This window comes from Eucyclogobius newberryi, unplaced genomic scaffold (genome assembly GCF_026437365.1).
Source record: "Eucyclogobius newberryi isolate DKJ021-1_F unplaced genomic scaffold, fEucNew1.0.hap1 SCAF_21, whole genome shotgun sequence".
In the NCBI taxonomy this organism is placed as follows: Eukaryota; Metazoa; Chordata; class Actinopteri; order Gobiiformes; family Gobiidae; genus Eucyclogobius; species Eucyclogobius newberryi.
Genome location: NW_027315846.1, coordinates 2,364,315 through 2,378,539, shown reverse-complemented (window position 1 = coordinate 2,378,539; position 14,225 = coordinate 2,364,315). Strand labels below are relative to the sequence as shown.

Sequence of the window (14,225 nt, the reverse complement as noted above, 5' to 3'; positions counted from 1 at the left end):
CATTTAGTCCTGGTTTAGTCCTGGTTTAGTCCTGGTTTAGTCCTGGTTTAGTCCTGTTCTAGTCCTGGTTTAGTCCTGGTTTAGTCCTGGTTTAGTAGACCTGCTTTAGTTCTGGTTTAGTCCTGGTTTAGTCCTGGTTTAGTCCTGGTTTAGTCCTGGTTAACTATAGCATAAAGAACATGCTAACATTCTTCTTCCTCTGTGTCACTTCTAAACAACTCCACAAGTTGAAGAGGAAGAGGAAGTGCAGATTCTTCTTCTGCGTCTCTTAGAGCCTAGAGCGCCCTCTTGTGGTTGTCACTGTGTAAATAACAAATAATATCACATATAAGTCGCTCTGGAGTATAAGTCGCACCCCTGACAAAACTATGAAAAAAGGTGCGACTTGTACTTCATAAAATCCAGTACTTATATTACTACTACTACTGTTACTCCTTTGTGCCCTTCAGCAGTCGTGACCCGTTTCCCGGTCTCTGTCCAGGATGACCGAGGTGCTGAACTCTCTGGAGCCCGGGGCCGAGGACTTTGCCGGCGCCGAGGGCAACGAGGCTTCTGTATCCTTCGCCCTCAGACGATACCGCTCGATCGGTCTTTGCCGCTCGCTCTGATTGGTCGACTCTTCGCTGTAACGTTCGCTCACTTCCTGGGTTTCACCTTCTTGATGCACGCGACACTTTTTCCAGTCAAAAATCGTGTTATTTTGCTTTAAATTGTTCATCTCTGTGTCGTTTAAAGCAGCTCGATTATTTGGCCCGTAATTTAAATCTCAAAACTGCTTCTTGTGCTGTCAAAATGAACTTGTGGAGAAAGTATGATGTTGTTTCAGGTTTTGTGTACATTTGTCGCAGAAGTAAATTAACCGTATTGTCAATTAAAACATGTCAGTAATTGAATAGATCAGTAATAGAAATCACAATCAATCAATTAAATGTTATTTATAAAGCAGAGTTTGTACAAAAATGTCATTCAAAGTAATTCACACCGTTAAAAACCATATATTTACCGTATTTTTCAGAGTATAAGTCGCACCAGCCAAAAAATGCATAATAGAGAAGAAAAAAACATATATAAGTTGCACTGGAGTATGAAATGTGGTTACAAGTGTGAAAATAACAAATAATATCACATATAAGTCGCTCTGGAGTATAAGTATAAGTATAAATATAAGTATAAGTCGCACCCCGGCCAAAACTATGAAAAAAGGTGCGACTTATTGTCCGGAAAATACGGTAAATCACAATAAATCGTATAAAATAGTAAAAAACAGACAAAAGTACATTTGATTAATTAGTCAGTTTTATATTGCGTGTTTCTCTGTTCGATGTTTTTCTTTTTTTTTTTTGATAGATTTTTCTTTTGCTATATTAAAAACAAATATGATTAATTAATTGAAGATAAACGATATAGACTTTTTTGCATTTGACGCAGAAAATGGTAAAATTTCTTTCTCCAAATTTGTGTTTTTACTGATGGAAAACTGTCCTTAAAAAAGACCAAAGCTGTTTTCTGTTCGATGTGTTTATGAAATATGTTTGCTTAAGTATCCAGAACGTGCACTACAGTAATGTTGCTTCAAATATGAATAATCGAGTTAAAAAGTACAAAGTAGTGGTTGATTTGAAGGGAAAAACGTTAATAAAGCGCAAAGTTTGGTATTTTTAAAGTATATAGAGAAAAAAAAATAAAAAAAATAAAGACCAAATCAAGTAAAATAAATAAAATAAATAAAATAAATAAAATAAATAAAATAAATAAAATAAATAAAATAAATAAAATAAATAAAATAAATACAATACATAAAATAAATAAAATAAATAAAATAAGATAAACTAAGATAAAATAAGATAAATATTATATCTGAAAGTAAAGAAAAATAAATGTTCAAATAATTTTGTATTGTTGACGTAAAGCTTTTGTCACAGTGAGAAAAGAAGTATGAGACTGTTATATATATATATAAAAATATATATATTATTCAAGTAGGAGTCAAAGTATTTGCCTGGAAAACGAGTCTGAAAAGTAAACACTCTTTAAAAAGTGACTAAATGTAAAAATAATACTTCAGGACTATAAATATATTCTAAAATACACAAAAGTATATATTTGTCACTTTCCCTTAACGTGGCCACGCCCAGCTCTTCCCCGAGTCTCAACAGCGTTTCCCGAAGCTCTCCAAGCGGCTGCCGTCCATCGTGGTGGAGCCCACGGAGACGGCCGAGGTGGAGAGCGGCGAGCTAAGATGGCCGCCGGACGAGCCCACCTCCCCCGAAGAGAAGGCGCGGCGCGGTCTGGAGGAGCAGGCCGCCGCAGGTCAGACCACGCCCATGTTGAGCTAACGAGTGACCGCTGTGTGTGATGAACGCCTAAGGGGGATACTGGACGCAGCAGGGATCTAATGAGGTGTGCCCGCCCTGTGCCCGCCCTGTGCCCTCTCTGTGCCCGTCCTGTGCCCGCCCTGTGCCCTCTCTGTGCCCGTCCTGTGCTGTGCCCGCCCTGTGCCCATGTTGTCCCTGTCCTGTGTCCGTCCTGTGCCCGCCTTCTGCCCATCCTGTTCCCGTCCTGTGCCTGCCCTGTGCCCGCCTTCTACCTGTCCTGTGTCCGTCCTGTGCCCGCCTTCTGCCCATCCTGTTCCCGTCCTGTGCCTGCCCTGTGCCCTCCTTCTACCTGTCCTGTGTCCGTCCTGTGCCCGCCTTCTGCCCATCCTCTGTGCCTGCCCTGTGCCCTCTCTGTGCCCGTCCTGTGCTGTGCCCGTCCTGTGCTGTGCCCGCCCTGTGCATATGTTGTCCCTGTCCTGTGCCCGTCCTGTGTCCTTCCTGTGCCTGTGCTGTGCCTGTCCTGTGCCCGCCTTCTACTAGACCTCAGCGCAGCCTTTGACACTATAAACCATTCCATCCTCCTACAAAGGCTGCGCCAACTGGGTGTTGAGGGCTCTGCACTTGACTGGCTCACATCCTACCTCACCAACAGGCAAGAGTTCATTTCCCTCTCCGGTCACTCATCCACCCTCTCCCCAGTAACGCAGGGGGTCCCCCAGGGCTCAGCCCTCGGCCCCCTCCTCTTCATCTGCTACATCTTCCCCCTTGGTCACATCCTCCGCCAACTCAACCTGGACTTTCACTGCTACGCTGACGACACCCAGATATACCTCACCACCAAATCCACCCAAAACCCTCCCCTCAGCCACATTGAAACCTGCATCTCTACAATAAAATCATGGCTCACTCTCAACTTCCTCAAACTGAACAGTGACAAAACAGAGCTCCTCCTCATTGGCACCAAATCCACTCTCAATAAAACTGGTCCCTTTTCACTCAGCATCGACACGTCGACCATCGCCCCCTCTACCCTGGTACGCAATCTCGGTGTCATCATGGACCCCACCCTCTCCTTCACTCCCCATGTCAGCCACATCGTCAAGACCTCATACTTCCACCTCCGCCGCATCGCCAAAATCCAACACTGCCTCACCCTCCCCGCTGCTGAATCCCTCATCCATGCCTTCATCTCCTCCCGCCTTGACTACTGCAACTCCCTCCTCACTGGCATCTCCTCCCATTCCCTCCATAGACTCCAAATGGTCCAAAACTCCGCTGCCCGCCTCCTCACCCACACCCGCCTCCTCACCCACACCCGCCTCCTCACCCACACCCGCCTCCTCACCCACACCCGCCTCCTCACCCACACCCGGTCCCGTGATCACATCACTCCCGTTCTCCGCTCTCTCCACTGGCTCCCCATCAAGCAGCGCATAAACTTTAAAATACTCCTCCTCACCTTCAAAGCTCTTCACCACCTTGCCCCCCCCTACCTGTCTGACCTCCTCATCCCCCACCGCCCCACCCGAGCTCTCCGATCCTCCTCCTCTCTCACCCTGACTGCACCAACATCCCGACTCAAAACTTTTGGCGACAGAGCTTTCTCCCGAACAGCACCCCGACTCTGGAACTCCCTCCCCTAACCTGTCCGCCACTCTCCCTCACTCACAACATTCAAATCCCGCCTAAAAACATACCTCTTCACCCAAGCCTATGACCTCCCCTACCCCTAGCCTCCTCTACCCCATTGCCTACTCTTCTACCCCCTGTTACATCCCCATCTTTTTCTCTCTACTTCTTCTGTCTTGTTCATTTTATCTGTATATTAATGTGTTCTGTACGTGTTGTCCCCCCCTGTCTGTAAATACCCCCCCCCCCCTTTTTTAATTATGTTCAGCGTCTTTGGGTCACTGAAAAGCGCTATATAAATAAAATTTATTATTATTATTATTATTATTATTACCTGTCCTGTGTCCGTCCTGTGCCCGCCTTCTGCCCATCCTGTTCCCGTCCTGTGCCTGCCCTGTGCCCGCCTTCTACCTGTCCTGTGTCCGTCCTGTGCCCGCCTTCTGCCCATCCTGTTCCCGTCCTGTGCCTGCCCTGTGCCCTCCTTCTACCTGTCCTGTGTCCGTCCTGTGCCCGCCTTCTGCCCATCCTCTGTGCCTGCCCTGTGCCCTCTCTGTGCCCGTCCTGTGCTGTGCCCGTCCTGTGCTGTGCCCGCCCTGTGCATATGTTGTCCCTGTCCTGTGCCCGTCCTGTGCTGTGCCCGCCCTGTGCCCATGTTGTCCCTGTCCTGTGCCTGTCCTGTGTCCTTCCTGTGCCTGTCCTGTGCCCGCCTTCAACCTGTCCTGTGTCCGTCCTGTGCCCGCCTTCTGCCCATCCTGTTCCCGTCCTGTGCCTGCCCTGTGCCTGCCTTCTACCTGTCCTGTGTCCGTCCTGTGCCCGCCTTCTGCCCATCCTGTTCCCGTCCTGTGCCTGCCCTGTGCCCGGCTTCTACCTGTCCTGTGTCCGTCCTGTGCCCGCCTTCTGCCCATCCTGTTCCCGTCCTGTGCCTGCCCTGTGCCCGCCTTCTACCTGTCCTGTGTCCGTCCTGTGCCCGCCTTCTGCCCATCCTGTTCCCGTCCTGTGCCTGCCCTGTGCCCGCCTTCTACCTGTCCTGTGTCCGTCCTGTGCCCGCCTTCTGCCCATCCTGTTCCCGTCCTGTGCCTGCCCTGTGCCCGCCTTCTACCTGTCCTGTGCCCGCCTTCTACCTGCCCTGTGCCCGCCTTCTACCTGTCCTGTGTCCGTCCTGTGCCCGCCTTCTGCCCATCCTGTTTCCGTCCTGTGCCTGCCCTGTGCCCGCCTTCTACCTGTCCTGTGTCCGTCCTGTGCCCGCCTTCTGCCCATCCTGTTCCCGTCCTGTGCCTGCCCTGTGCCCGCCTTCTACCTGTCCTGTGCCCGCCTTCTGCCCATCCTGTTCCCGTCCTGTGCCTGCCCTGTGCCCGCCTTCTACCTGCCCTGTGCCCGCCCTCTGCCTGTCCTGTGTCCGTCCTGTGCCCGCCTTCTGCCCATCCTGTTCCCGTCCTGTGCCTGCCCTGTGCCCTCCTTCTACCTGTCCTGTGTCCGTCCTGTGCCCGCCTTCTGCCCATCCTGTTCCCGTCCTGTGCCTGCCCTGTGCCCGCCTTCTACCTGCCCTGTGCCTGCCCTCTGCCTGTCCTGTGTCCGTCCTGTGCCCGCCTTCTGCTCATCCTGTTCCCGTCCTGTGCCTGCCCTGTGCCCTCCTTCTACCTGTCCTGTGTCCGTCCTGTGCCCGCCTTCTGCCCATCCTATTCCCGTCCTGTGCCTGCCCTGTGCCCGCCCTCTGCCTGTCCTGTGTCCGTCCTGTGCCCGTCCTTTTTTATAGTTATTGCTCTTCTGTTTTAGAACTTAAAATAATGTAAACCACACATGATTTTCCATCAGTCATTGGTGTTAGCACTCCTACTGGCAGCCGAGGGAATTACAATGAGGAAACAGACAAAAGCTAGCTTGCCCTGTGATTACAAAGGAAGCACGCAGTTGTATTGAACGTGATTTGAGGCAGAAATGCTCCGAACGAGTCTGGAGATGATTTATGGACTTAAAAACAGCACAGGAGACCAAAGGAGCGCTCTGAAGTGCTCCCTGTGATGTCACAAATGTGGGAATTTTGAAACCGAGTGTTTTTGTGAGGCTCAGAGGGAGAGGACAAGGATAAAACATTCGTTCTTTTTAAGTGATCACAGTTTTGGACAGTGAAGAGTAATAACAAATTGGATAATATTGTATGATAAAATAGTATGATTTATATTTAAAGGTGCTCTTCTACGATGTGTCTCCATGACGATACGTTCCACTGTAGGGCATTATTATCATCATTATAAACCTGTCTATGTTGCATCTATCATTACAAGCGTCTTTGTCAGGATAGTGGCCCTTCCACAGAACTGACCTGTAACTTGGCCCAGCGGTGCTTGTCTCCATGGCGATAGATAAGACAAAGCTCTAACATCTCCATGGCGACAAGCGCCTAGCTCCAAAAAGATTTCATTTAGCAGTTTTTTTTCGTCTATTCTCTCGATATCGATATTCAGACGATATTTTACCGATCAATGCATCAGAACGAGCGAAAATATCTGTAAATGAGGCTCAAGTGTCGGACAAAACAAGAACGGACCAGGAAATGACCCACGAAAAGGGCAGAAATATCACTTATGTCTCTATTTTAGGTCATTTTTGATAGTTTTGCTCGTAGACGGGGCTAGTCTCTCATTTTGTCTCGTCTTGTTGCAGCCGCCGGCTCGGACGTGACCGAGGACCCGTCTGGAGCCGAGATGCAGGACTGAAGTGGACCCTTGAGACCCCTTGAGAAGCCGGGACCTGAACCAGATCAGGACCAGGACCGGGACTGGGACCGGGACCGGGACCGAGCGTCTGCGTCCGCCGCTGAACACGAATGTAGATTAGTTTGACATTTACAGATTGATAGTTTTTGTTAGACTAAAGGCATAAAGATGTCACTGTGTTTTATGTGTAAAAAGACGGAGAATCCAAGACCACGTTTTTATATTTCGTGCTTTTGTTTGAGACGTCGTTTTTAAAGTCCAAACTTTGGTAAATATTCAAAAGTTCAAAGTCAAACTTAAATCCACAGAGCCCTAAATTTGTTCATTGAAATAAATAAATATATAATTCAAATATCTTTTCTATTTTTGAACATATTATAAAACAAAAACAGAACAGAAATAAAAAAAATAATACAAAAATAACAAAAAACAGTGAGGAAAACATAAACAGTTGGAGACATTTACGAACAAAAATGTGGCTTCTTATTTTTGAATATACTGTTTACTATGAGTCTGTGTAATATTTGAATAAGTTGCGTTCACTGCTTTGGAATCAAATAATAAAACTTCAAGAAAAAAACCTTATCATTATTTTTTATGGCTCGGCTCCACAAACTCAGAGTCGTCTGAACTGACGACAATCGCCTCTTTGCGGTTAAATAACTTTCTGGAACGGTTGCGAAATTGTTTGTCGTTGATTTATCTTGACAGAAAAGACGTTGAGCTTTGGGCCGGTTTTCGTTTGGCGCGGATTGGCCCGGTAATTACGGAGATATGACCCGTAAACCGGGTCGACGAGTCTGAACTCGGTACTAGCATAAACCCTCTGTCCCATTCGTTTTAATGAGACGGCGAGATATGAACATTATTTTTAACGTTTGTAGACGACGCAGGCAAATGTGTTTTATATGTTCGTTACGTTTGGGAAAGAGTGACGTGCTAAGAAGAAAAAAAAGCAGACGGACGAGCAGATGTCCTAAAAACTCAAACAAAACAGATGCGGATGTCGAAAAACGTGTAATAGATCGTACAAAAGTGTAACTGTTATTTTTTCCGAAGCGTTAACCGATGAAAAAAACAAAAATCATTGTCAGACTGTTGTGGTTTGCTATGTTTTTGTCCTAAAATAATGTCAGCTTTGAGACGTGTTTATTACGCGGTTGTGCGCTAATTTGGGCGCTAATTGCTAACGGTAATAATAACGATCGTAATGTTTTCTTACTCTTGCTCGCGTGCGGTCGAGTGGTCGTTAGTTGCCCAAAACGCCCTGGTTTCTCAAACTTTGCGTTGTTGGAGGCTAACGCTAAAATCTCCCGCTGAAAACGCGTTGAAGCTAATGTGACGGAATGGTACCAGCTTTTAGAATGAAGGGTTTCTGTTTACAAAAAACAACACTTCTACACGTGGTAATGTTTTCTTGCAATTGACACCCAAAACGGTCCTGATTTCTCAAACTTTGCGACGTTCGGAGGCTAACGCTAACTCTCCCGCAGAAAAAAACGCCCTGGTTTCTCAAACTTTGTGACGTTCGGAGGCTAACGCTAACTCTCCCGCAGAAAAAACGCTCTGGTTTCTCAAACATTGCGACGTTCGGAGGCTAACGCTAACTCTTCCTGCCGAAAACGCATTGAAGCTAATGTGACGGAGCGCTACCAGCTTTTAGAACAAAGGTTTTCCGTTCACAAAAAAACAACAAAAACACTTCTAATCGTAGCTTCTAACTTCCTTTCGTCGTAAATGAAAAGGAGTGAAACAGTTCAGTTAAATTATCATCTCGTCGCCGAAGTTATTTTTGGTCGTTTTCCGCCCGAGGTTCGTCTCTGCGGAAAAGTCATTTCTCACGTCGGCGGTGAAGACGGAGCAGAGCCAGACAGAATAATGTAAGGGTCTTGTTTGTGCTTTATTCAGAGACCAATCCGACCACAAAAACGGCGGATTAGATTCATTTAGGCAAAATGACAGATTAGGTTTATTAAGTTTTATTTATTTTTTTAGATTGTTTTAGTCAGAGCTGTGTTTTTGTGTCTTACTTTGACACGTTTGGACTGCCTTTTTCGCAACTGAATGTTAAACAATTACGAATGCAATAAACCAGGTGATCCCTTTATCAACATCATTCTAAAAAAAAAAAAATTGAAAATCTAAATTAAAGCTGCACAATATTGACTTCTTTTGGCTGCGATGTCAACGTTATTGCGATATTTGAAGGTTGTTTTTGACAGAATAATTTCATTTGCGGTTCAAATTCAAAATCGAGACTAAATCAAGGTAAATTTGAACTAAATCAAGGAAAATTTTGACTAAATCAAGGAAAATTTGGACAAAATCAAGGAAAATTTTGACTGGAGAAGGAAAACCGTGCATAAAATCAGTATTTTTCAAAATGTTTCACTATAAACTGTACTTTTCTGTCGAATGGAGGACTTTTGGTGTTGCTGCGATGTATTTAGTTTGGTATTTTTGCGATATATATATATTATGCAGCTCTAATAGAAGAGTCCTAAAGAGACAAACATGGAAACACATTAGAAATCTGATTTAAAAAGGGAAAAAAGGCGTCCATGTAAACATTGGCACACTTTTGACTTGAATTGGGTAAAAAAACACATCTTTACGTCATTTCTAACTGGAATAAAGCTGTGTAACGCTGATATGACTTGGTGAACCGAGTTTTTTCCATCGAAACCATTTGACCGTGAATCAGAAAAGTCTATGAATAGCTCGGTGCCATATTCCAACCGTTACTGACGTAGCTTTGTATTTCGTGCACAGGTTTAGATTTAGAGACTGTTCGTAAAGTGCCAACTGCCGTGGTTTTGGTGACTCATTTTGTAACAATAGGAATCGTACAGTGTTCGTGAGGCTTTATTTATTTACGAGGATTTTAAGTATATTTTTTGTCCCGAGGGAGTTGTTTTTTCCGTGTGACTTTGAGCAATAGTTTATCAGACGCGTCGGACGTTCTGGTTTAGACGAGGTGTTTGCTGTCAGATGATATTTTTTAAAACTGTCAACGAACACCATCTGAAATAAATCTTTTCAAAATTCTTAAATTGTTTTTTGGTGATTTCTGTGTGTGTTTGTGCGTGTGTTTTTGTGTAGAATTGGGGTCAAAGATGGCAGACCAAAAGAAAAAAAACTGTAGTAAAAGTAAATAAATGTTTAAAAAAACTAATAATAAATAAATATAATAAAATAAAGGAGATAAATAAGATAAATAAGATAAATAAAATAAATAAAATAAATAAAATAAATAAAATAAATAAAATAAATAAAATAAATAAAATAAATAACATTTAATACATTTAATACATTTAATAAAATAAAATAAATAAAAAAATAAAAAACTTAAGGCAGACAAACAAAAACAACAGCATCCTCTTCTACCCCACAACATCAGACTCAATTATTTATTGGCAAAAGTAACAAAGAAATTATATTAGAGTAATTAATCAATCAATCAATCAATTAATCAATCAGCACAGGTTTTCAAAAGTATTAAAAATCAGATACTATGAATTAATTTGTTTGGTCAAAGTTTGGTCTCGTTTGTCATATTGTAGTACATTAGTGGACAATTTATCAACAAAATAAAAGTACATGATACTGGACAGGATGTTCCCAAGTATCATTTTCAAGCATTCCAATTTTTACAATAATTAAATTTATTTTTCTAAGATCAATATTTTTCCATCATTATTTTTCTTGAAGATACTTTTAAACTGAAATAGTTCCCTCAGATAACGTCTGTCAAACACGTTCCCCTTAAATTATATTTACTTTCTCTCTGGGTCAACTTTGGCTTCAATGATTTAGGAATTTTATTATATTTGACTACACACATAAACTTAGCAATAAATACATTTTCCAAGTCGAAAAACTTTAAAAGCTTTGATTTTCTGAATGATGGATTTCATGATCGATGATGATACTAGTTCTATGTATTTCCCCAGATTTTAATCCCATAGTAATACTTTGTGATACTAAATCTAGTATAAAACTCATTTGAACAGGAATTGATCCTGAAAACAACAAACAAAAACATATAAACAGGACTTTTTCCAACAGTTTAAGAATGACTTTGAGCCTAATCTAAATTGTAATAGGACGTCCTGTGATTCTCCCACTTAGAAATGATGGCGGGTCTGAAATGTTCACTTCACTTGAAGTCAGCACATGTCCATCTGGATGAGCGGAGGATCATGGGAGAAAGTCATGTGGTCAGAGGAGACCAAAATAGAACATCATGCTTTGGGGGTGGAAACATCACGCTTTGGGGGAGGAAACATCACGCTTTGGGGAAGGAAACATCATGCTTTGGGGGAGGAAACATCACGCTTTGGGGGAGGAAACATCATGCTTTGGGTGTGGAAACATCACGCTTTGGGGGAGGAAACATCACGCTTTGGGGGAGGAAACATCATGCTTTGGGGGAGGAAACATCATGCTTTGGGGGAGGAAACATCACGCTTTGGGGGAGGAAACATCATGCTTTGGGGGAGGAAACATCATGCTTTGGGGGAGGAAACATCACGCTTTGGGGGAGGAAACATCATGCTTTGGGGGAGGAAACATCATGCTTTGGGTGTGGAAACATCACGCTTTGGGGGAGGAAACATCACGCTTTGGGGGAGGAAATATCTTGCTTTGGGGGAGGAAACATCACGCTTTGGGGGAGGAAACATCATGCTTTGGGGGAGGAAACATCACGCTTTGGGGAAGGAAACATCATGCTTTGGGTGTGGAAACATCACGCTTTGGGGGAGGAAACATCACGCTTTGGGGGAGGAAACATCATGCTTTGGGTGTGGAAACATCACGCTTTGGGGGAGGAAACATCATGCTTTGGGGGAGGAAATATCATGCTTTGGGGGAGGAAACATCATGATTTGGGGATGGAAACATCACGCTTTGGGGGAGGAAACATCATGCTTTGGGGGAGGAAACATCATGCTTTGGGTGTGGAAACATCACGCTTTGGGGGAGGAAACATCACGCTTTGGGGGAGGAAACATCACGCTTTGGGGGAGGAAACATCATGCTTTGGGAAACATCATGCTTTGGGGGAGGAAACATCATGCTTTGGGGGAGGAAACATCATGCTTTGGGGGTGGAAACATCATGCTTTGGGGGAGGAAACATCATGCTTTGGGGGAGGAAACATCATGCTTTGGGGGAGGAAACATCATGCTTTGGGGATGGAAACATCATGCTTTGGGGGTGGAAACATCACGCTTTGGGGGTGGAAACATCATGCTTTGGGGTGGAAACATCATGCTTTGGGGATGGAAACATCATGCTTTGGGTGTGGAAACATCATGCTTTGGGGATGGAAACATCATGCTTTGGGGGAGGAAACATCATGCTTTGGGGGTGGAAACATCATACTTTGGGGGTGGAAACATCATGCTTTGGGGGTGGAAACATCATGCTTTGGGTGTGGAAACATCATGCTTTGGGGGAGGAAACATCATGCTTTGGGTGTGGAAACATCATGCTTTGGGGGAGGAAACATCATGCTTTGGGGGAGGAAACATCATGCTTTGGGGGAGGAAACATCATGCTTTGGGGGAGGAAACATCATGCTTTGGGGGAGGAAACATCATGCTTTGGGGGAGGAAACATCATACTTTGGGGGTGGAAACATCATGCTTTGGGGGAGGAAACATCATACTTTGGGGGTGGAAACATCATGCTTTGGGGGTGGAAACATCATGCTTTGGGGGTGGAAACATCACGCTTTGGGGTGGAAACATCACGCTTCGGGGTGGAAACATCATGCTTTGGGTGTGGAAACATCACGCTTTGGGGGAGGAAACATCATGCTTTGGGGATGGAAACATCGTGCTTTGGGGGAGGAAACATCATGCTTTGGGGATGGAAACATCGTGCTTTGGGGATGGAAACATCATGCTTTGGGTGTGGAAACATCATGCTTTGGGGATGGAAACATCATGCTTTGGGGATGGAAACATCGTGCTTTGGGGATGGAAACATCATGCTTTGGGGGTGGAAACATCATGCTTTGGGGATGGAAACATCATGCTTTGGGGGAGGAAACATCATGCTTTGGGGGAGGAAACATCATACTTTGGGGGTGGAAACATCATGCTTTGGGGGTGGAAACATCATGCTTTGGGTGTGGAAACATCATGCTTTGGGGATGGAAACATCATGCTTTGGGTGTGGAAACATCATGCTTTGGGGATGGAAACATCATGCTTTGGGGGTGGAAACATCACGCTTTGGGGTGGAAACATCACGCTTCGGGGTGGAAACATCATGCTTTGGGTGTGGAAACATCATGCTTTGGGGATGGAAACATCGTGCTTTGGGGATGGAAACATCATGCTTTGGGGGAGGAAACATCATACTTTGGGGGTGGAAACATCACGCTTTGGGGGAGGAAACATCATACTTTGGGGGTGGAAACATCATGCTTTGGGGGTGGAAACATCACGCTTTGGGGTGGAAACATCACGCTTTGGGGGAGGAAACATCATGCTTTGGGGGTGGAAACATCATGCTTTGGGGATGGAAACATCGTGCTTTGGGGATGGAAACATCATGCTTTGGGGATGGAAACATCGTGCTTTGGGGGTGGAAACATCGTGCTTTGGGGATGGAAACATCGTGCTTTGGGGGTGGAAACATCGTGCTTTTGGGGTGGAAACATCATACTTTGGGGTGCTTTTCAGCTCAGGGGACAGGACGACTGGATTGTATTAAGGAGAGAATGATGGGGCCATGGATTGTTAGATTTTCCTTCTCTTTCCTTCTCCTTCCCTCAGTCAGAGCATTGACGATGGGGCGTGGCTGGGTCTTCCATCATGACAATGACCCAAAGCACACAGTCAGGAGAACCAAGGGTCTGAAGCTCTGTAAGAAGTAGATCAATGTTCTGGAGTGGTCTAGCCAGTCTTAGACCTAAAGCCAATAGAACATCTTTGGACGGAGCTGAAACTCTGTGTTGCTCGGCAACAGCCCTGAAACCTGACACATCTAGAGAAGATCTGGAGTGGTCCAAATTCCCTGCTGCAGTTTGTGCAAACCTGTTCCAAAACTACAGGAAACCTTTGACCTCTGTAACTGTAAACAAAGGCTTCTTACCAAATATTGTCACTTTCTTACTTTCCTCACAGGACATTTCATATCATAAATCAGATATCTATGTTTCAATTACTCAAACTTACTTGAATCATAGTTTCCTAAAAACAATACTTTTTACCCACTTTTACTTCTACTTGAGTAGTGATATTTTGAAGTAGCGATACTCTTGCTTTGACTCTGTAAAGCAGGTTTGTCTCAGCCTCGTCCTCCTCCACAGGTCAGACCGGGCCCTGTTCTTCTTCTTCTTCTTCTTCTTCTTCTTCTTCTTCTTCTTCTTCTTCTTCTTCTTCTTCTTCTTCTTCTTCTTCTTCTTCTTCTTCTTCTTCTTCTTCTTCTTCTTCTTCTTCTTCTTCTTCTTCTTCTTCGTCTTCGTCTTCGTCTTCGTCTTCTTCCCGGATTTGACCTTTGTGAGGAGGTGGCTCACGGGAAGCCTCGGAGCTGCGGGGGTCCGAGACGA

At 44.7% G+C, this 14,225-nt stretch overlaps 1 protein-coding gene across 1 annotated transcript; it reads left to right on the top strand.

The window, feature by feature from the left end:
• Positions 1-473: 473 nt before the first annotated feature.
• On the top strand, positions 474-6,731 carry LOC140370694 (protein LBH-like). The gene is made up of 3 exons (XM_072457898.1): positions 474-554; positions 2,136-2,310; positions 6,606-6,731. Exons 1-3 carry the CDS (start codon positions 483-485, stop codon positions 6,656-6,658), a joined length of 300 nt encoding a protein of 99 aa, XP_072313999.1. The 5' UTR covers positions 474-482; the 3' UTR covers positions 6,659-6,731.
• Positions 6,732-14,225: the final 7,494 nt, after the last annotated feature.